The 21,807-nt window shown below is 40.5% G+C and overlaps 1 protein-coding gene across 2 annotated transcripts in view; it reads left to right on the plus strand.

Moving 5' to 3' along the window:
- The window catches only part of IFT81 (intraflagellar transport 81), a 35,843-nt gene that overhangs the window by 8,619 nt on the left and 5,417 nt on the right, over positions 1 to 21,807 (plus strand). Inside the window, exons 8-16 of one of the 2 annotated variants that reach the window (XM_066199827.1) lie at positions 5,864 to 6,027; positions 7,924 to 8,019; positions 9,774 to 9,920; positions 17,367 to 17,516; positions 18,330 to 18,458; positions 19,512 to 19,601; positions 20,519 to 20,605; positions 21,130 to 21,201; positions 21,291 to 21,376. In XM_066199827.1, coding sequence (XP_066055924.1) covers positions 5,864 to 6,027; positions 7,924 to 8,019; positions 9,774 to 9,920; positions 17,367 to 17,516; positions 18,330 to 18,458; positions 19,512 to 19,601; positions 20,519 to 20,605; positions 21,130 to 21,201; positions 21,291 to 21,376 — 1,021 coding nt within the window. Of the gene's footprint in view, positions 1 to 5,863; positions 6,028 to 7,923; positions 8,020 to 9,773; positions 9,921 to 17,366; positions 17,517 to 18,329; positions 18,459 to 19,212; positions 19,388 to 19,511; positions 19,602 to 20,518; positions 20,606 to 21,129; positions 21,202 to 21,290; positions 21,377 to 21,807 lie in introns of those variants that run through there. The other variant, XM_066199828.1, reaches the window with a different exon arrangement.

Consider the following 21,807-nt stretch of genomic DNA (forward strand, 5'->3'; position numbering starts at 1 on the left):
GTTACTACTTTATAGTTTTTACTTTGATTCTTTAATGATTCTCATTTGCCACTGAACCACAAGTGGATCTAAAGGAGTATCTGAACCATCTCACAGGGACTTGCAGTGGATTTTATAACTGTTCCTTTTTTGCAGTAGCTATCAGAGAGTTTATACAGCAAAGCTGTGTCAACAATTCTATTTCAGTTCCTGGGTTTTTTTAAGGCCAATGGAAACTCGATGGGTTCAGTTCACAGAAGCAAAGGTAGCATAATAAAAAGCCAGTAAATATGTCATTTAATCATTGAGATGAAAATAAAGTTAACATGTTTAGTTTCCTTATCTTGAGTGCTGCTTGCAGGGGAAAAAACCAAAGTATTTAGATGTTCCCAACAAAAGCTTGGAGTCATTACTTATGAAAACTTGTCTTGAAATTTTGCCCAAAGACCTCAGGACTCAGCTTTGTAATTGCTTTCCCCGGTTACAAAAGCACTGCCTGTAGCAGCAATTGCAGAATGCCAACTGTGGGGTTTTTTTTAATAATTGAAGTTAGGTGACCACAGTGCACTGAATAGGTTCCATTTATTTTAAAAGCTTTGTTGGTCTACACAGTAGCACAACTTACTTCATTTTGAAGATTCCCTTTGGCCGCAGTTTGGTACCTCAGCTGCCTCCTGGTATCACTGTAGCCTTGTCTGCTGACTGTGCAACAGCTGGATTTTCACTGGAAGTCAGATCCTTCCCTTTAAAGGAAACTTCCTGCATTTTTAATCCTTCAGGTGTTTTTACTTCCTGAGAAAGAGAAATGTTCAGAGTTGGTGCTAATGAGCAGAAGCTTTGTTGTTTGTCTTATGGATTTGATTACTTCACTTTATAATTAATTTTATATTTAAAGAAATGTAAAGGAACTCTGTAAGGAATGCAACTAGCACATATTCATGAGTATCATTAGCATGCAATTAGCATCAGCCTGCTTGTACTGTGCCAGGAGAATACACCCTGTGGTTGGTAGGATTTTAACTCTTAGAAACATCATTTTTAGAAGACTTTGTATTGTATCATTAATTGTTATGAGCTGCTACAAAACAGCTGGAAGTGATGCTGCTGATTCACAGAACACTCCTTCCCTGTTTATTAACTTCAGTCCTTTCTTGTTTATTAATTTCAGTCCTTCCCTGTTTATTAACTTCAACCTTTCCCTCTTTAATAACTTCAGTACTACTCAGGATATTATTTAACTAGAGAGGGATTTGCTGCTGGTAGCACTAAATAACGTGAATTTTCATATTCTGCAGGGTTTTTTTGGTGGTGTTTGTTGTATTGAATATGAACAGGATTTTTATTAACACTGGCCTCTGGTCTGAAAAACCACAACCCAGCTCACAATTACTCTGCAAGATTGACATAATTTTCCTTTGAGTATCTCTGCTGCATGAAGAAAAACTGATAACATGAAGAAACAAACCAAATCACTGAATTCTTGGTCTCTGTCCATTTCACAGGACATTACTGGTTACTTTATTGGCAGAACTATGAAGAAGTGAATGAGTAGCTTGAAAATATTGATTAAAAGAATGTGTTAGAACGACTTGTTGATGAACAGTAAAATGTGTAATTTATAAACTTCATTAAGTTAATATGTAAGAATAGATTTAGAACACTGAGAACTTCAAAGATACTTGTCAAAGAGGAATTGCTTTGTACAGATGCCCATTTTATTTCATTCTTGATGAGAACCAGAAATTTAGGAACCTATTACTTAAATATTCCATTTGGTATAAAAAATCAGTATTTTTCTCTTTGACACAATGATCTTTTCCTGCAATTCCAAGTTGAAATGATCTCTTCCAAAACAGCTGACCATATTACAATTAAAGTTATAGAAGTATTTGGTAAAGGAGACTGGCTTAGGTGGAACTTTATTTCATCTTCAAATGATTTGATTTATTATAAAGTCACTGTCAATTGATGCAAGGTCATGGTAAAGCACTTCTAAGATAATTTGATATCTGTGATGAGATTACAAATCTGGTTGATGAGATTGATGATGTTGCTGTAGTTGATTTTTTTAAGGTCATTAACTCTTCTACCCCATTTTGAACAAACAAGGCAGCAAAAATTCAATGTGGTCTCTGTTAAAAGGAGTTTAGTGGAAGGTTTAGAGGAATGGAATGGGTGTTTGGCTTTTCTTTGTTTGGTATTTACACCGGATTCCTGAAAGAAAATGGCAGATGATCACTGGCGAAATTAAAATAGGGAAATGGCTGAATAATGAGGAGACTGTTGATCCCAAGTGACCAAAATCACTTGGGAAGCCAAGCCTGTGTCAACAGTATTTATTTTAAGGAATGGCCAAATTCCAGGATACTCCTCCAGGAATAATGTATATGCAGTGTATTTATGGCATGTGGGGCTCTTTCCTGAGAAGTGTCTGAGAAGAATTTGTGGGTTAGGGAATGGGAGAGCTGGAGCTCCCACTGCCATAGATGAGCCTTCCCTGCTTTTACTTCTGGGACAAAATGCCAGAGGAGAGTTTCTTTCCTTCTGGCTTTGGCCCTGCAGCCCTGGGCCAATTCAACACTCAAGAAGAGCACTGAAAGGTCAGAGAGGTTTCAAAGAGCTCTAATCATCATTATAAAGATGAAAAGCAGAACTTAGAATCGCAAATTCAGGAAGCTTTTTGGTTTTTCAAGGATAGATGGAAGGGATGATTGATCTGCCAGTGTTTGCATGGCCCAGGCCTCTGTTTAAGAGAGGGAAAGTGGAAGTGGTGCTCTTGGAAGCTGTGGAGGAAATCATTTCAGTCCTCTCTTTGTGGCTGCAGAAAGGGAAGGGAAGGATTTGATGCTGGAAGTCTGTTCTAGGCTTGGTCATGGCCTTCCCATGCGATATTAAACAAATTGCTGGCAGAGTCTATGAAATGAGTGTCCCTCTCTCTTTTTCCTCCCTTTTAAAAACTGAATTCCTGTTGCAAATGGTTCTGGTCCAGGATGCCCAGTTGGCAGCCTGTGGAGGGAAAAGCAGTCAGATTCTGAGCACAAGGTTAATCAAGTTTTAGCTCCATTAACAAAATTATGCAGAGAAAATTGCCTCTCTTCTACATGACTGAGCAAGCACGACTAAACTCTCTCTCCCATCCCTCTCTTTATAATAATAATAAAAAAAAGTTGAATGGAAAACATGAGGAGTTGCTCTGAATAGCTCTCCCCATGTAAATACGTGGTTGGCAGAAGCTTTGCTAAAATAACCTGAGGGCACAGAGCCAGATTTCTGTGCCGCTTACGTGTGTAGATTTTGTAACCATAAGTCAATGTTGAAACATTAAAAACAGAATTTATATGTGTAATGGAAAGATGTGAAGTATGCTGGCCTTTTTTCCTCTCTAGCCTGGGAATTTGCAAAAGAATGTTTTTCACTGAAAAAAAAAAAAACCCAAACTAGGAGCTGTCCTGTGTTTTGGTTTTTAAGGTTCTGTTAAGCAGCAAAAGTAGCTCTTAGGTAGTTACTTCTCCATGTGTTGAGTTGTATAGGAGGAAAAATATATCCAGTTTCTTCAGGAAAGAAATTGTATTACTCATGAGGGATGTTGACATCATGTCTTTCCCCATCAAGAAATCAAGTTTTAACTCGTTTTGTTGCTCCATTAGGACTCAGCACAACTCAGAACCACTCAGGGGGTAACAGGACTTGGTAGCAGCTCCGAGGTTATTTGAGAAATAAATCAGATTGTGATCAAGGTTATACTCCATGAAGTCAAAAGGGCTCTGCTCTTATCAAAGCTCTTGTGGTTCTTTGCTAAGATAGCATGTACATTTTTATCAGCAAACTGGAGTAGCACAAGAAATGGAGTATAGGTTATATATGCAGCTTTCTTTGCTGCTAAAAACCTCAAGAAATGGATTTAATTAAAATATTAATATTTCATATCAGAATAATGTAATGAATATCACATTGAATTCCACACCAAAGATCTTGGTTATAAATATGAGATTGGCAGTGGTGTTGCAGTCAGTTCTGAGGTGATAATTCAGCTCACAGGGTATGTGGGAAGCAGCTTTGCTCCATTTGCAGAGGTGGGAGATTTCTAGTGAGACATTAAAATGTGGTCCCTCCTGCCCAGCTCTGTCGTGGGCTGAGGAAGATTGGAATTGAGTTCTCCTGGAGGAAAGAAGTGGGAAATCTCTCCCAGTAGGTCCCAGTGTGTTTCCCAGGGTGCAGCTGCAGTGCCAAGTGCAGATGACTGTTCCAGAGGCAGAGTAACTCCACTCTCCCACTCCAAAACCGGTCTGGGGGCTGATTGTTTTGATTAATGACCCCTCCACAAAGGGCAAAGGGTCCTGTGGTAGTGTTGCATTCCATAAACACAGAAATCAACAAACTGGGAAAGAGGAATTCCCACTCCTTTTTAGTTTGTGTTGACTCGGCTTCGCTGGCAGTGCTGCTTTCCCCAGGGCCTGTTTTTTCTCCCAGTTCTTGAGGTTTTCTCAAGAGCTGATGGCTTGTTTCCCTTCTGGCAGCTTTCCTGTCAGAGTGGGCTGGGAGCAGGGCTCAGGAGGAGCTCTCAGGACACTGATTTAGAGGTAAATAGCAGCAGAAGAACGGGGGCCCCTTTTCCTGGGCTCTTTCACTTTGTTCTGACCTTTCCCTTTGGCAGTCAGGCTTCTTAGCCTGAGAACCAAAAGCTGTTTTCAACTACATCCTTTCCCATCTCTGTTTCAGCAGCATCAGCTGCACTTTTGTATCTCTGTGCTCAACTTCTCTCTGCTTGTGCAGTAAATGAAAGAGATGGAGATTGTGAACTTCTTGTTTTCCTTGGCCTTTCATCACAATTCCATCTTCTCCCTAATATGGAGACAACCAAAATCCCAACCACAGCAAGTTGTTTGTAAATGAAGAAGAACCCTGAATCACCTAGATCATGAAAAATTCTCTGAAATACCCATTCCCACTCTCATCTGATGTGCAGCTTCCAAATCTTGTAGTCCTTGGCACAGTTGTCTCTGAGGAATTATTGCACTGAACTGCCTGTTGTCAGTGGAGACTGTGCAGTGTAACTTAAATAGATGTTTCCTTTTATTCTGTTGCATTTTTCTATCTGTGAATTGTTCTTATCTGCACCTACTTGGGTTTATTTATAAATGATCTGTTAAAGGAGCCTGAATTACTCTGCTTAGAAAGAGCCAAGTCCTCCTAAGCCTGGTGAAGGTGTAGGTGCATCAGGCTGGTGTCCAGCAAAGCTTATAAATGGGGTTGCTTTTTTCTATTGGATTGTTATTTTCTGCATTCTCAGTCTGTCAACTGTCCTGAGATTAAATCTTTGTTCTTTCAAGAAGAAATCTTTACAGGGAGGCAGTCTGTGTCCCAGCAGTGTAAAGGACCCTTAAAGTAGGCAGACATTAAACTTTGGCCATTTTAAAGCCTTTTAAAATGCCAGACAGAAAAAAAAATAATGTAAGCACGAATCTCCAAGGATATAATAAATCTATCAACAAGCTAGGCCAAATTAAGATTTTTCTACAGATAAAGGTTCAATGGCTGTTTATATTAGCAGTGTGTGTTGAATTCTGTATCTGATTCAGCTGGAGTTTCGTGTGAGATGGGGTTTACTGGCTATTTATGAGAAGAGTCTCTCAAGGAGCATGTTCGAGATAGTTACATGCTAGAGATAGAGGTGCATAATAAATCCTCTTATATTGTTTAAGATCCAGATTAAAAATTTAAATCAAGTAACTCCCCCTTTCTCTGAGCACTGAAAAGAAGACTCAAATGTTATGCTGTTGTTATTGTAATCAGCTGCTAAATACTTTAATGTGTTGGGGAAATCAAACTTAATTATCTGCTACGTTGCTTTTATAGACACTCGCTGATTTAATTTGTTTTTAAGGTTTAATGAAGAAACTAGAAGAAGAGATAAATTTCAATTCCTACCTGGTAACTGAAAAAATACCCGGAGAGATGGAAAGTAAAAAGACTTCAGTGTATTACTTAGAAAAGGTGGTTGCAGAGCCAGCCATGACTCAAGCTGATCTCACTGCACTGGAAAGTGAGGTGAGGGACCAAGGTCACCCTTCATTTGTGTTCTGTAGCATGGTCTGAGCTTCCTGGACTCTGCAGTGTTCTTATCCCTGCTTCATATCCTAGAGAAAATGTTCCGTTCCCAAAGCGGGATCCCCTCAGTTGTAAAACCGAAGGTGTCTCAATCACTGAGTGCAAACACAAGGAAAAGGGTTTTTTAAATACCCACAAAAGAGGCACGAATAAACCAGCCCCAAACCCAAACATATCCTTAGGTGCAATTGAGGAAATGGTGTTCATTCAGCACTAAAAGGCTGATTTTTTTTTCTCTTCAGATTTCATTTGTTTGAAACTCTCCCTGCCATCGAGGGGGTTTATGCCAACACATCCAGAGCTTCTGGAGGGAACAGCATTCCCTGAGGGATGTATCCTCACAAGATGATGCCGTAATCCATGTGCAGTGGCTCAGAACTCCTCAGTGTTTGGAAGAGCCTTGCGTTGTTTGATTTAGTTTTTAAGACCAAAGAAAATTTGGGCATCGAATACTTGATTTGCCTTTCCAGGCTTTTTCATAAGTTAAAAGCAAATAGTCTTAGAAAAACCCTTAATTGTCAGATATATCCAGAACGTGCAGAGGGATTTGTTGCCACAGAAGTACATTTATATATTAACTCAATGAAGTTTTCTTATTTGCATAATCCTAAATAAAAGATTAAATACGAAATATTATGTCCTAGAAGAATTTAGAGGAATGCTAATTGTTAGTATTTCTATTGCTGATAATGAGGAAGATTTACACCAACGTTAGAGGGAAGAAGAGCAGTCCTACATCCTAAATGTCTTCTCTTACCAGTTTAATACCCCTGGGATTTCCAGCTGAGGCTTTGCCATGAAATAGAGATCATGAGGAAACAGAGTATCCATCTTAAGGGATGACAGCATTAATAAATGGCAGATTAGGGCTGAAATAATAAACCAGCTCTGTGATTCAGCCTCTGCTTTCCTAGATTAGTTCCTCTAATCAAAACAATATTTGTGGCTGCAGTTATGTCTTTCAGGCATGTTTGAAACCCTGTTTTGCACATTTTTTCCAAGAGGGCTGTTGGGTTCATCGCAGTATTTTAAAAAGCTTTAAGTTTTTTTCCCCTCTTTCTCCATGATGTAACCTTTGATTTGTTATATTTTGGAAGTATCTTCTTGAACGATAATAAAAACATGTCATACACTTGGCTGTTATCACAGCATGGCCTTAGGCAGCTTTTTTTTTTTTTTTAAGTTGGCTTTTTATTATGTCAGCACCTTAAAAAGGAGCTGAACTGCACCAAGCATGTCTCCACCATGCATTTTATAATATAAAATCCAGGAATTTATTCACAGAAGGGAATTCTTATGCCATTTTCAAACTGAAGCCTGTTCTGGCACTAATAGAATAGAATTCACAGGAGAGTTGGGTTTGTTGTTTTTTTTTTTTTCCCAGGTGTTAGAGTATTTTTAGTCCTGTTGAACAATTTCTTTGAGATCCTCAGTTTTCCAAGCACATGGATGTTGCTTCCCTTTGAACTTCTGTTAAATGGTTGAATGAAAGGGAATTTTAGTTTCATGTCAATAAAATGACATTTTTCACTCAGTATGTGGCAATTTCTTTCTTCTGTACCAACTCACTGCATTTTCTCTGCACATGCACCAGTTTACTTCATTTCCAGGGCCAACGTCATGGTTCTGCCTTATCATAAAGGCACAGAACTGGAAATCCAAAAACAGCCTCTTCCTGGCCAATACTTAATGACTCACTGAGCTTTTTGGGTCTGTTTCTCTGTTTTTAAAAAAAGGAACTGGCTGGATTGTAAATCTGGGTTGCAAAGCATTTAATTCTTGGAGAAGACAAAGACACCAAGCTCTATTTCCTTAGTTTTCCACTCTGTCTTGCAGCTAGATGAAGTCAATGCACAAATGAATCAGCTTATTGAGAAAAGGATGATCACATATGAGCCAACTGATAGTAAATTCTCCATGTATCGCCAGCAGGTAAGAAGGAACAAAATGTGGTTTAAGCAGAAGCAGGAGAAAAAAAAAATCAGTCACTGATTGGTTTACATGCTGATTTTTTCCTTTGATTTATCTAGCATCCTCAGCAGAAATACATAATAATGGAGATCAAAAGGGAAATAAAGAGCTGCTGAACATATGTATGTTTAGGGCTGAGTGAAATGTTGCTTTTAGAATGTTTTGACTGCTGTCCTTACATCACAGCAGTTCTGGAAGGGGCATTTTGCAGGAGCTATTTTGGTAAAGTTCCAGCTGTGGATGGATTCTTATGAGGCAGCATGAGGGCTGCCTGCTGCAGCTCTGTGCCTTCCTTGTGTCTGACCAAATGCCATTTTTCTGCATCTCTTAAGAAAGAATTCTTTGATTTCTCATCCTGAGGCTGTAAAATAATCTTGCTGTAAAACAGGCTGTCTGGTGCAGTCTTAGTAAATTCCCAAGTTAAAAAAAGGATTTATGAACTTGGAGATTTTTTTACGCAGGAACCTGAGCGATTCCTTTTCAAGGCAACCTGCACCACTGCTAATTTTATGGCAGATCTTCAGTGTGATGGCTTGAGCAATAAAAAGGCTTAAGTAAAATGTGTCAGTGGGAGGGAAGAGATGGGGATAAGATATGTGCTGCAGTTCAGCCGCTAACGCAACGCGAAACATCCTTTTGTTTTGGAAGAGATGCTCTTCCTGAGAGAAAATCCTGCTCTGGAATGTGCTGGGACCAAGGAGGAGCTGAGGTTGCTGCTGGGAGCTCAGAGCCTGTGGAGCTCTTTGCTTTCTTCTGCCAGGACCTGGGTTCTGTTTCACAAAATAATCAGCTCTGTTGTCCCCCGGTTTGTCACCACAGACACCTCATGCAGCAAAGAGCTGAGCTCCCACCCCAGCACAATTCTGGTGGAGATTTATTTAGGGAGAAAGCTGGTCCTCTCAGCTGAGTGTGAGAAAGCTTCTGTGTTTTGGCTTCATTTTTTTGTAAGTTTTTCCTTTCACTTGAAGAAACCAGCCATGCCTCAAATTCCAGCACCTGCATCTAAATGAATGTGTTGTGTTATTTTAGAGTATTTTTCAACAGGATACTTTGGCAAGAGAAAAAATGCCTTTTTTTTTTTAATCCTTGAACTAATGTATACTTATGTTACCAAATCTGTTCTGGTCAAAACTCAGGTATTATTAAATGTTCAGTCTTGTATAAAACATTATTTTTGAAGTGGTTTATCTTCTAGACTAAGAAAAAAGAAAAAAATAATCTGTAATCTACACTATATTTGTGCTTTATTGCTTTATTCATCATCATCCAGCTATTTGCCAAGATTTAGTGGCTTGGTTCTGCTTTAGTGTAACATATTTCTGTAGGTTGGAGTAGGTTGGAGTTATAAAAATCTGTATTATGACATTTGTGAAATCTTGGATAACTTTCCAGTTAAGCCATGTTGGTGTATCTTACATATTCACCAAGAGGGACTAAGCAGAAGAAATGGAGCAGCTAAAATGCCTGCCTTTTTTCCTCAATGAAAATGAAAAAAGGAGGTGAGGAAATGTAAATCTAAAATGTAAAATACATCAGCTTGAATCTGGGCAAAAAGGCTGTGCTGGGAACCTCATCCATACTGGAGAAAGTTGGGATGCTGCAGCCAACTTCAATGAGGTCGTGGTTTAAGCTGCTGTATATAATTTATACATTTTATCTAAAAATCATTTTTCTCCTGATTAAACAAGGCAATTTTTACGTTAATGATCTTGCAGGCTTCCATAATTTCCCGGAAAAAAGAAGCCAAGGCAGAAGAGCTTCAGGCTGCCAAGGAAGAGATGTCCAGCCTGGAGAGGCAGAGGGAGCAGAAGAGCAGCCAGGCCCACGGGCTGGAAGGCTCCGAAGTCCTGACTGAGGAGGAGGTAGGGATTTGTAGCGATTTTCAAATTATTAATTTCTCTGATTCACACTAATCCATTGCAAGGTATAAAATACAAGGGATTAATATTTTCAAATTATTAATTGCTCTTATTGACATTGTGCCTAATCCATTGCAAGGTATACAAGGACTCAGTGTCAGGCTGTATTAACATTCCAGCCCAAATAACAGCAATACCATCACAGTGGGATGATGGTGAGTAACTAACCATTGAGGTCAATAGGATTATAAATAATATAAAAAGTCTGGATGATTATAAAGCATAATAACAATGATTATCAGAGATGCAATTAGTCCTGTGGTATTTATTACCCACAGAAGTTTTTACTTAAAACCCAAATTTCCCAGACCCTCCTGAAGCTCAGCTGCAACACCAGCTTTGACTGGCACAGACAGTGTGGCCCAGGCACAGGGAGATTTGCAGCTGTACTCCTCAAAGCAGCTTTTTCTGCTTCAGAAGTTCACAAAGAATAAGGGAGCTGCAGTTTGGTATTGGTTTGTCAGCAAAAAAATTGACTTTTCTTCAGCCAGTGATTTTTCCCAGTTGGGAAGAATCCTGCTAAGGGAACTTCCAGGCAGAGTCACTAAACTAAAGAGAATTTTATCTGCATCATTCTCTGACTTAATATCATCCTCTCACGTATTGTCTTTGCACTGTCACCATTTAGCCAGAGGCACACACTCTTTGCTTGCTTGTTCTTTGTTTTTGTGCTTTTTTTACATACTACTAGATCCAGGGAACGCCCTTTTTAGAAGGAACTCCCTTCCTAATCCCATAGGACGTGGCTGCTCCACAAAATCAGTTACTTTTAAAGGAGTCTGAAAGTGTGGATGAGGAGTTCAGGTGGGAGTAATGGCACGGAGACGTGGAAAATGAAGATGTTGGTTTCTCTTCCCATGAGACACCGTACCCTTTCCCTTGGTTGCAATAATAAGGAGCCCACTGCCTTAGATTTCTCTCCACTCCAAGGTTTTCAGCTCCAGTGGGCACATTGCTGGAGTCTTTGACAAGTTTTTAAGCAAAAACTAAAAGCAGAAAGCTGACAAATTGTGTTTCGTGACATGTGATGGAAAGAAGTGTTTAATTAATCAACAAGAATGTATTAGCAAGACAGCAGCATATGTTTTACATTATCTGCACAGGCACTGTAAGGTAAGAAATAATTGTGCCTATTCTTCAGGAGACAAGAAACTGATCCATAGAAATTTGAGGAGAACTGGGTAGGAAGGAAACCTCATAACCTTGTAAAAGGCTTAGTAATGAAAAACTCAAGTTAATTGTCTGACACAGGGAAGTGGCTCAAGACAGAAAAAGGACAAGATCTGTTTTGGGCATGGCCTGCGTTCCTTTTGTTCAAATGTGTTCTGCATTTGATTTTTAAAATATTTTCAAGCCTTCATTTTGCAGAAAGAACAATAAATGACCGAGAAATTTTGAAAAAAACCACTGGCTTAAAATCAGAAGTGTTTGTGTTTTCGTAAGAAGCATTTCCTGGTTTGTAAAATACTTTCTGCAAGGAAATGTGTACTGGCAAGGAAGCCAATGTATAAATCCATGTCCTGTTCATGTTTATTACTTCCTTAGGTAAAATGCAGTAGTACTCACAGGCACCAGTGCAAAGCAGCATAAAGGGTGTTTCCTGTGCCTAAAGACTAGGAAAGGATTTGAATTCTTGATGGTTTTTGATCGCTTCTGTTTCAAAGGTCGTGGTTTCCTCATCTGGAAGGTGGAGACAGGGATATTTAATTCTTTGTAAATATCTGCTGCCAAAATTGCTGCAACAGGGCCTTGGTGCTGTGGATTCTGCATCTCCTCAAAGTCCATGGCAGATGCACAGAGTCAGTCCTGCCTCAGAGTGCGGCTGAGATGAGCCAGGGCTGGCAGGGAAGAGGTGATGAAGCAAAAGTGGCATGAGCAGGTTCTCCCTCCCCAGTGAAAGTCTGGGTTCCTCACTCCCAGCCAAGCTCCTGCTGCAGGTTTGTTTGGTATCTTCTGCTTTAGGATTTGTATTTTCTGGTTCAGTGCTCTGCTGCTCCAGCTTTGAGCCAATAGCAAAGGAAATGGTGATTAATGTGCTGGTGAGTCAGTGCTGCAGTTCATGGGGACAGGAGGAGTTTGTCCATTCAACCTTCACTTCACACTCGGACAGCCAAGAGCTTCCTTACACTTTCCTCTTCCAGTCACACATTTGACATTTAGGTCCTCCGTTTTTAAAAAGGCAGGAAGAGAGGGTTTCAACAAATAGCTTTGATGTCTTAAATTTAAGTGGATTTTTTAATCCTATCGAAGCGCTACAGTTGAATCAAAGCATTGTTTTTCTCCTATACCCAGAATTTCTAATCTTTGCTTTGTCTCACTTTGCTCTGTCCTATTACATCCCACTGCACTCTCAAGACTTTGCAATAATGGAAGAATCAGCACCTTCCTACCTCGTGCTTCCAAACCAGCATTTGGATCCCCAGCTGAGGTGGTTTTAGCCCTTCATTCACCAAAAGGTCAGGCCTGGCTGAGGTTTTTAGGTGCTGGTGTTTTTGTTTTCTTCCACAGTCACGAAAAGCGTTCCACTGGGTTTGAGAGCTTGTACACCTGGATAGAACTCGGGAGAAACAGCAGGGAAGAACCAATTCATTTACATCAAACACGAAAAAGTAGGAATAAATTGTCTGCTTTGGGGATTATGAAGTCCTTTTAAGTACTTCAATCAAAGTGCAGTGAGCAGGGGGCACGGTTGGCAGCTCCTCACTGCAGCTGTCAGATCCTGAAAATTAGGGAATCACATGTTGACACTTGGAATGCTGGATGGTTCAGTTACAAGTGATCCTAGGTAAAGCTGGGATATTTTTAGCCCTTTACACAACCCATTGTACTTTCCAGAGTTCAGCACAGGGCCCCAGGAAGGCTGGGAGTCGTCTCAGAGCTGTGCTGAACTGCAGGAGTGGGAATTAGTCTGGATTTGGGACCAGGGCATGGGAAGTCCTCTCACTTTGTCCACACGTGTGTGAGGTTTGCACACATTTACCTCAGGAGTTGAATCTTTTTTCCATACAAATGCTCATCCATGCCTACCTGCCCCTGGGAAAACAAGGCAAATGTTTCCATTTGCAAATAGAGAAAACAGCCTCAGGCCAAAGATCTTTGCCACTTTTCCCCAAAAACTGTTGATTCACCTGAATCTGCCAGATTTTTGCTGTGGGAAGTTCCCTGTCACCTGAACCAAACATACGCAGAGATTCAGGGAAATCTCCCAGAGCTGAGCACTCCCTCAGCACCCCTTGCCGTGGATAAATCCTGGATCTCATTGATCTGTGCATCTTCCCTGAGCACCTAAAATGGGGTTTCACTATAAATATTTGGATTGATTTGAAGTATTAGTAATGGCTGTTTTAATATTTCTTGCCTGACCAGAAGCAAGCACTCCTGGAAAATGCTAAGGAGGAGTTTTCCTGGCCGAGCTGAGCCATGAGCAGGCTGTAGGATACTTTCATTTTATTAGACTGAGGTTCTACTGCTCTTATCTTTTATAAGCTCGTCCTTCTGTTGTCTGAGTTATTAACTCTGTCCAACACTTGCTGTACTAGCTTAAATTTAGAGCCTCTTAGGAAAAAAAAAGGAAAACCTGTCATGTTCAGGAACTTTTCCTAACTGATTTTTAATACTTTGGACAGTCTGTATCCCATTAATTGGTCTAGTTAGAAATTAAAACATCTGTTCCTCAGTTCTTAATGAAAATAGATATAGTCAGCTAAGATTCTCTGCAAATATTGTGCTTATGCAAATTATTTTCTTAACTAATTTTATTTGAAACCTTGTTTAATTATGTGTTTCATAAAACCCCACTTTTTTATGATTAATACTTTGTTTTCTGTAGTACTTTTGTATGAAGAATATTTTGATTACAATAACACAATCCAATTGCTGCATTAATCCAGAAAATACCATTTTAAAAGATTGGACTCCAAAGTGAGCGATTTACCTGGGATTTGTTCTTTGCAGAAAACAAGCTTTATCCATTTTCTCCTTTAATGATAATCTTGGCATAAGAACCTTGTGAAAACTTCTCCTGGGGCAAATGTGAGGTTAAAGGAGATGAGGTGAGAAGCTTGTAGTGAAAAGCCAAGGCTGCATAGAGGAGCTGGGCTCTGGCCCCAGTTCTGACCACAGAAGGCACGTGGTCACCAGGCTGATGTCCTTTCCTGGAGGGGCATGACCAGGCTCTGGATGCCCCGGAGAATCCCTGATTGGATTTTTATTTAGAACTGTTATAGTAATTCCTTCACCAAATGTGGCGAGAGTGAGTTTGGTGACACCAACCTCTTCCAGATTCTGATAAATGGAGAAGCATGAAGCTGGTGCATTGCTGGATTCTTCCAATAAAAATGGAGCATAATCCAGGAGATCTGCCCAGGGATGGTGCATACCTGTGTTGTATGAGAAATCAAAGTCCTGTTTTCATTCACTGTGTTCCATAATCTGCATTCCATGCTTGTTGTGTTACAGTCACCCATAAAAAGAGCCAAGTAAAAAGGCAGAATCTTCGCTTGCTTTTCTCTTGGATGGTTTCTGTGTCTCCAGGGGCTGTGACTGGGCTGACACGGGCTCCAGGCTGGTTTGCTTCCACTGCTCCCTTAGTGCCAGCACTTGGTTCTTGTCCAGACATTTAATCTTTGAAGCTGAAATAACTGCTTGTGTTAAATTGCTTGAGAAAGAAAAGCTACTGGTGGACATGGCCTTGACTGGAACATCACTGCACAGGCAGATCCATGGGAATTCCACAGGATGAGCCTGCTGAGTTTGGACACAGGGAGCAGTTGCCCTGGTCTATGGGAAAATGCTGCTGCCCAGAAGTGGATTCCTTTGGTTACTTGAAAGTGCTGTGGCCAAACAATGTTATTTCTCTGTGAACTATTCGAATTATTGAGAAGACCTTTCACCACAGTAAAATGCAGTGTTTTGTGGCATTGATTTCTCATGTACACATGATATGTATAAAGCCTCAGAAGCAATGCTCACACTGATGAAAACACTGGTATTTTATATTTTCTTTTAATTTTTGGAAACCTGTGGAATGACTCTCAGCTTTTAGGCTGAAGAAGCCTTATTTTGCTGTAAGATTCCTACAAGCTGCTGATTTAAGTGGAGTCAAATCTAAGAGCTCCAGCTCAGAATTTGGCCCTGGATCTAAAGGAGCCTTCAGTCAGTGAGATTTTCAGGGGCTAATCTGTGCTGCCCTTGGAGTAAATCAGATCTTTTGAAGTTTTTGCCAAATTATTGATTGATTTTCTACACAGATGATCACTTTCCTACTGCTGTTTATATGTGTTTTACCTTGTTTGCTGCAATAAAAGCTATGTGAAAGGTTTAGTTTGCTTTAAAAAGCCAGAGGCTGTGCTGACATCCACCTCCTAAAAGGATTTCAGTTGTCACTCTGAGCAACTTGTAGTTCATTTGGGATGAAATTTGTATTACATAGTCCTAGGTTAATCAACTAATAATAGAACAGTGGTGGAATTGGCTCGTTAATCAACAAGATCCTTTGACTTCCATTGTAAAATACATTATGCTTTGAATACTGAATATGCAAATACCCTACCTCCCACTCGAGCTATTTTCAAGACCTTAAAAGTGAAGAGAATTATAGTTTGCTTTTCATCCTGGGATACACTGACAGAAGATCGTTCAGATTTGATAGCTCTGTGCGGTCACATATTAAGTTTAATCCTTTTACCTCATTCTTTATTATATTCCACTGGTCAAATGAAATGTCTCAAGGATCAAGACAGATGACTATGCTTCCCCTAGATTTTCCTGAGTTGGTTGGAGAGGTTGTATTTATACTTTTGTAATCACTTGGGAATCACAGAAAGCTTGGTATTGTCTAAGCAATTAAAGAAAAAAAAAGAAAGAAAAAAGAGAAGTCTTTTGTATTAATGAAGAGGATGTGATTGAGCTTGCTATGGAAAGGAATGAATTTGGTGCTACTGTCTTAAATGTACCAGGGAGTGTGACAGGGGCTCAGGTGACCTTGGGTATCCTTGTCCTGGGTAGTAGCAGGATGTAGGATGTTATCCCAAAGCCTCACAGAGGCCAATCTGCATAGAGCACATTGAGTAATTTGTGGGTTTGTTCTTTCACCAAAAACGTTTATAGCTTTTGGCTTTAAAAATAGTTCTGGAGCGTAGCAAGAGAGAGGCAGCTTTGGCCTAGATATTGCACAGGATGGCAGATGAACAGGGTTGATTTCATTGTGGGCATTTTGCCCAGAACACTTTTTATAGAACATACAGTTACTCTGGGGGTTCTTAGCCTGTGGTCACATTGGGGGCTTGGATTTATTCTGTAGAAGGGAGAGGGATAATTTCGTAAAAAGAAAAATTCATGTGAAGTTTGAAATTTAAGTTATTTTACGTTTGAATTTCAAACCTGTATCAGTGGGAGTGGGGTTAATTTTCCTCCTGGGGCTGCCTGGTCTGTGCTCCCTGCACACACTCAACGCCTCCTCATCCAGGAGCATTCTGAAGCCCTGTTCTTACATCATTTACTCTCATAAATTTTATTTTCTTTCCATCTCTGGATCTGAATGCATTTTTTGAGCTGTGACTGGCATTTACCATGTAGCTCTCATGTAAAATCCAAGGATAAGAGCTGAGACTGCTCAACAGATGGAAAATGGTAAAGCACAGAAGAATCTTACCTGTTTGTTTCAAGCCTTGGTATTTGTGTTACAAATTGAACACACCCAGATCCAGTTGTAAATTAGCTTAGGCTGTTGCACTGTAAGGATTTTTATTCTTTTCTCAGTGTTTAATAAAAATATAATTTCTCCATTGCTTTAGATTTTGAGTAAAACAGATATTGCATTTCTCTGTTTCTATGCAAGGACTCTGCTTCTATTTTCCTGGGTTTGAAAACTTAGCCAGCAATATCATCTAGGTCTGCAGGAGTCAGGAAAGAGAACAAGTTCTAACTACTGAGAACATTAAAAAAAAAAAAAAAATTCTTTTCCCATGTCCCCTTCCAATTTTGCTGCTGTCCGTGGCCATGTTTTGGTCTGCAGAGCTGGGGCTGTGCAGTGCAGGCCTGGGGCTCTGCAACAAGTGCAAATTACTGTTGCGTTAAGTTTTTATTATCCATGACTCCCATAACGTTTGGCCAGGAATATTTACTTTTCCAGCTGTCAAATGGTGGCGAGCAGAAGGGAGTGATCTCAGGCCTGCAAATGAGTGAGCTGGGACAGAAAGCTTCCCTTGATCTTGCTCAGTGAACGAATGCAGAGCTGAAAATAAACAGACCTTGGGAATCCTGACTTCCAGCCCCGTGTTCCAAACACTGCGTGTTCGATGTGCAGGACAAAGAGGATAATTACATTTGACGCCGTGCTAAGGCCCTGCTTTGCTCTAAGTGAAGTGAGTCCCTGCTCTCTCCCCGCAGTTCAAGCAGTACGTGAGCAAGCTCCGGAGCAAGAACACGTTTTACAAAAAGAAGCGCCTGGAAATAGCAGAAATCACGGCGGAGTACGGGATCCTGCAGAGGACTGAGGAGCTCCTGAGGCAGCGCCACGAGGCCATTCAGCAGCAGTTGGTAACCTGAGCTTGGGCTGCTCCCCCTGCCCTCCCTGCCCTGGGAACAGCCTCAGCATCACGGGCATGCTGCTGGGATTATTCTAATTCTCACCCTCAGCTCCTGCTGCCCTCCCCTTTTTGAAGTCGATGGTAAATCTGTACAAATGCTGCTTTGGGCAAGGCTGGATGCTTAAATTACTTTGTGGTATCCATAGATGTAGTGAGGGCTTAGAGAATGACCAGCAGCAAATAGGATCCAAATTACTGCTGTAAAATGTATAGGAATAGTACTCAAAGAAAGAGCAGGCAAAAAGGAAACATTCTGACCTCAAAATATTTAGAAGAAAATGTGTTTAAAACTGGATGAGTCTTCCCTAAGCCAGCACAGCAGCAGCAGGATTTCTACTCTGGATAACTAAGCATCCCAAGTGCAGGAACACTCTGTGGTATTTTTCTTCCAATCCCTGTCTTCTTGTTACCAAAATACTTTACAAAACAATCAGCTGCAGCTTCTGATCAAGCAGACAGATTTCACACATTGAAATTCTTCAGAGCCTGACCTCCAGCCCACTTTACTCTGTGGAAACTCTCTGCTCACTTCATGGAGCATTGGATGACCAAATACTGTATTTACAGAGGGTTTTTATTGTCCTGCTGTTCAGGCACGAGATAAAATCTACTTTTCTGGAAGCTAGATTAATTATAATAAATTGATTAATAAAATAAATTAATTACAGTACTTACCCTTTTCACTTCTTCACAGTATTTGGCTCCAAGAAGGAATTTCTTGGTTAAAGGACTCACATCCAGCATTTTTTGTTTGTGTCTGCAGCAAGCAATTGAGGAGAAGAAAGGAATCTCTGGATACAGCTACACCCAGGAGGAGCTGGAAAGAGTGTCTGCAGTGAAGAGTGAAATGGATGAAGTGAAAGGCCAGACATTAGATAACATGTCTGAAATGGTGATTTTTGTCTTAAACTATTGCACTTCCTCAGTCTGAGTTCCTCAGCACATAAAACCCAATTTATTGGTTTTGCTTGGGTTTGTAATTCTCCTTTAATCTGTGTTTATACATATATAAAAATATTTTAACAAATACATCTGCAAAGATAATCTTGACAAAGTTTACTAAGATGTGCATTTCTTTTCTTTAAAATCCTACAAATAAATCCTTTTCTCCCCTTCAGAAACTTTGGGGGTATCAAATCTTCTTGTCTTTGATTTTTTACTTTTTTTTGTGATTTCAGAAGTGGTTTCCTATTTGTTCTTATTTGACATATTATTTGAAAGAGACAAATCGTTTGAATCTGTAATGGAGGCTTTTTCTAAAATGTTTGTAAATCACTGGAGTTAAGCATTTGTTGAAAAGATACTTAATATGCTTAAAGAGCTAAATAGCTTGTCTTTTTCTTTATAGTCTGATTTTCAATTGCCCTTAGAACTGTCATGTTTTAATTTACCTGCCCACATAGCCATAGAAGCAAGAAAGAACTTGAATTTCTAATTTAAAAATATTATACGAGAGCAAAAAGCAAAAGAGCATCTTTTTAACTCATTAGGGCACTTTTCAAATCAAATGGTGTAACTAAAATAGAATTACTCTCAAACAGAAAGGTGGATGCAATTTGAATTTTCAGTCTAAATACGTCAAAGCGACTCAGTTTTAGCATTTTCAAGCTTTGTTTAACTTATGCAAGTGTATTTGTTTTCTTAAGGATTTCTTCCTTTTTCTGAGTGTCCTCTGTGCATGGGCAGTGCCCTGGACTTCTTTGGGATGTTCTCAGTTGGAACAATGGCAGCAGAATTTGCCTCATTTATGGGAACGACCCCACTGCCAGATGGGCTTTTCCCCTTTCTTGATTCGGCCTCAACTTCAGTTGTATCATTAAGGTTCCATCACACATTTTTTTCTCTCCGTATTTTGGTTTACTTCCCTTTCTTTTCACATCCCTAATTACATAAACGTCCAATTAGGGTCACAGAGTTAATGAATATAATTTTGTCCCCTTCTCAGGTGAAGAAACTAAATGCCATGGTGACAGAGAAGAAGGCAAGCCTCGCTCCTGTCATCAAAGAGCTGAGGCAGCTGCGTCAGAGCTGCCAGGTTTGTAGAAACACACCTCTCTTTCTGTATAAATCAAGTCAAACCCACAAATAAATCCAATTTACAGATCTCTGGTGCTCTACAAGGACATGATCAACTCTGAGGGAAAGCTGGAAAGAGCAGAATGTGTCAACAGCGTTTGCAGCAGGCAACGTGCTAAAGGTTGGGATTTGTAAAAGCTGACACAAAATTCAGTCCTTTATAGCAATTTTAAAAATTACTACATCAGGGGAAAATGTGAAAAGTCATCGTTAAAACCCAAAGCAGAGTTACTTTCAGACTAGTGGCAAAGCTATTTCTGTATTTCAACACTGTCCTCTCTGAGTGGATTGCAGATAACTTCTCATCCAAACGTTGGCTACATTGATCGAATTCCTGCATTAGTCTGTGGCACTGACAAATTTGTCCATTTGTTTTCAAAATTTTGTAGAGAGCTGGGGAAAAAAAAGTCCTTTGGGTCTACAGCTGCCATAAGTTGGCTCATTACCATGGAATTAAATAAACTGGTGCATTTATCTATCAATGAAATTTCCAGAAAACCTACTTTTGATGGTTCCATTCAAAGTGTCAGCAGATGAAATCCAGCAAAGGGGTTGATTGTGCACAGCTGGAAATCTGGCTTTTCATAGGGAGAACTTATACTGATCCCTTCCTAAGGTCTATTTTTATAATTATTTGTTCTTTCTTCTTGCAAACACAGCCTTATAACCCTGGCAGGGCACAGAGGGGATTTCCTTCTCTCTGATCCCCAGAATGTGAGGGGGTTGGTGGCTTTCCTGTGTAACCACAGCCATGTGCCAGCAAGGGTCACACTCCTGAGCGTGCCAGGAGCTGGGGCTGCTGTGTGAGGGGTCTGAGCGTTGCATGCCAGTCAAAGGAAGATTTCACTGATGTGCCTTTTTGCCCTTTTTACCAAGGAATTAACCCAAGAACGTGATGAGAAGAAAATCCAGTACGACAGTTGCGTGGCCGGGTTGGAGACCAATCGCTCGGCGCTGGAGCAGGTGAAGTGGGGCTGGCTCCTGCACGTGGATTAATTCTGTGCTGCAGTGTTCCCCTGCCCTCCCTCAGGATGTGGAAAGTACAAATCCAGTCAGTGAGTCAGTGTGACCCACAGGTCATGCCTGAAGCTGCTGTGTGGGGTGGCTGCAGTCACACAGGTCCTGAGCAGCGGCACATGGACTCAGGGTGCTTCATCCAGCTCTGATCAGCAGGGACGTGCATCTGCCAGAAATCCTGCTGCCCTGGACACTGTCTGTTAGGGAAGAATTGGACCATAAAATAAAGATTAATTGATCAAGACAAATCTTTATATGCACCTGTTAACAGCCATTTTGCATCTTTGACTGTGACTGAAACTGCAAATCTAAAACTACTCAGTGGTCTTTCAGTCTAAAAGAGATTTAAACATTTGAGAAATTATCAATTCAGGATTCTTATTAACTCTCATGGTTTATATGGCAACACAGGGCATCTCCTGGGAACTTGCAGTCACCATGTCCTTTGGAATCTTACTCTTTTCCCACAGGAAGTGAAAGGGCTTCTTGAGGAGTGTGCCCAGGAAGAGAGCAACTACCGTTACATTAACTGCATGAAAAGGGTGAGAGCACAAATGGTTCACTGTGAAATGAAATGGCAACTATAATAAATACACCCATCTGTCTATTGAAATGATACATTTCTTGACAGAATCTGGAGATCCAGCTGCAGCGTGCCAAGGAGGAAATGAAGGCCTACATGTCCCCAGACCCTCAGGAGCGGCGCAGGGCGGTTCGGTGAGTGGGGCAGGGTGCTCCCCTGGGGAGGATTCTCTCCCCTTGGGGTGACTTGAAGGAGATGCACAAACTGAGGCTGAAGTCAGGAATTTTCTCATTGGCATTTGGGCTGGAGGAGTTCACCTGATAAATTTAGAAATGCTATAATAATCTAAAAATAAGCATCTCGGATTCCAGCCTATACTGCTGTAAATGTACAAGTTCTGTCAGACATACCAGGAGATTTGCCCAACCCATTGGAGATTCTCAGCCCAGGATGGGCTTTGACTGGCAGCCCCACACTCTGTGGATGGTTCTGCACCATCCCATGAACCTCCATCCTTACCCTCAGTTTCACTGATTTCAGAAAAAGCCACTTCCTTCATCCCGTGACTCTTTTCAGGACCCCTCGCCTTTGACTGGCAGGGAGAGAAACAGGAAATAGTATAAAT

Source organism: Chamaea fasciata, unplaced genomic scaffold (assembly GCF_029207755.1).
Source record: "Chamaea fasciata isolate MVZ Bird 193981 ecotype frontalis unplaced genomic scaffold, bChaFas1.0.hap1 SCAF_18, whole genome shotgun sequence".
Taxonomy (NCBI): Eukaryota; Metazoa; Chordata; class Aves; order Passeriformes; family Sylviidae; genus Chamaea; species Chamaea fasciata.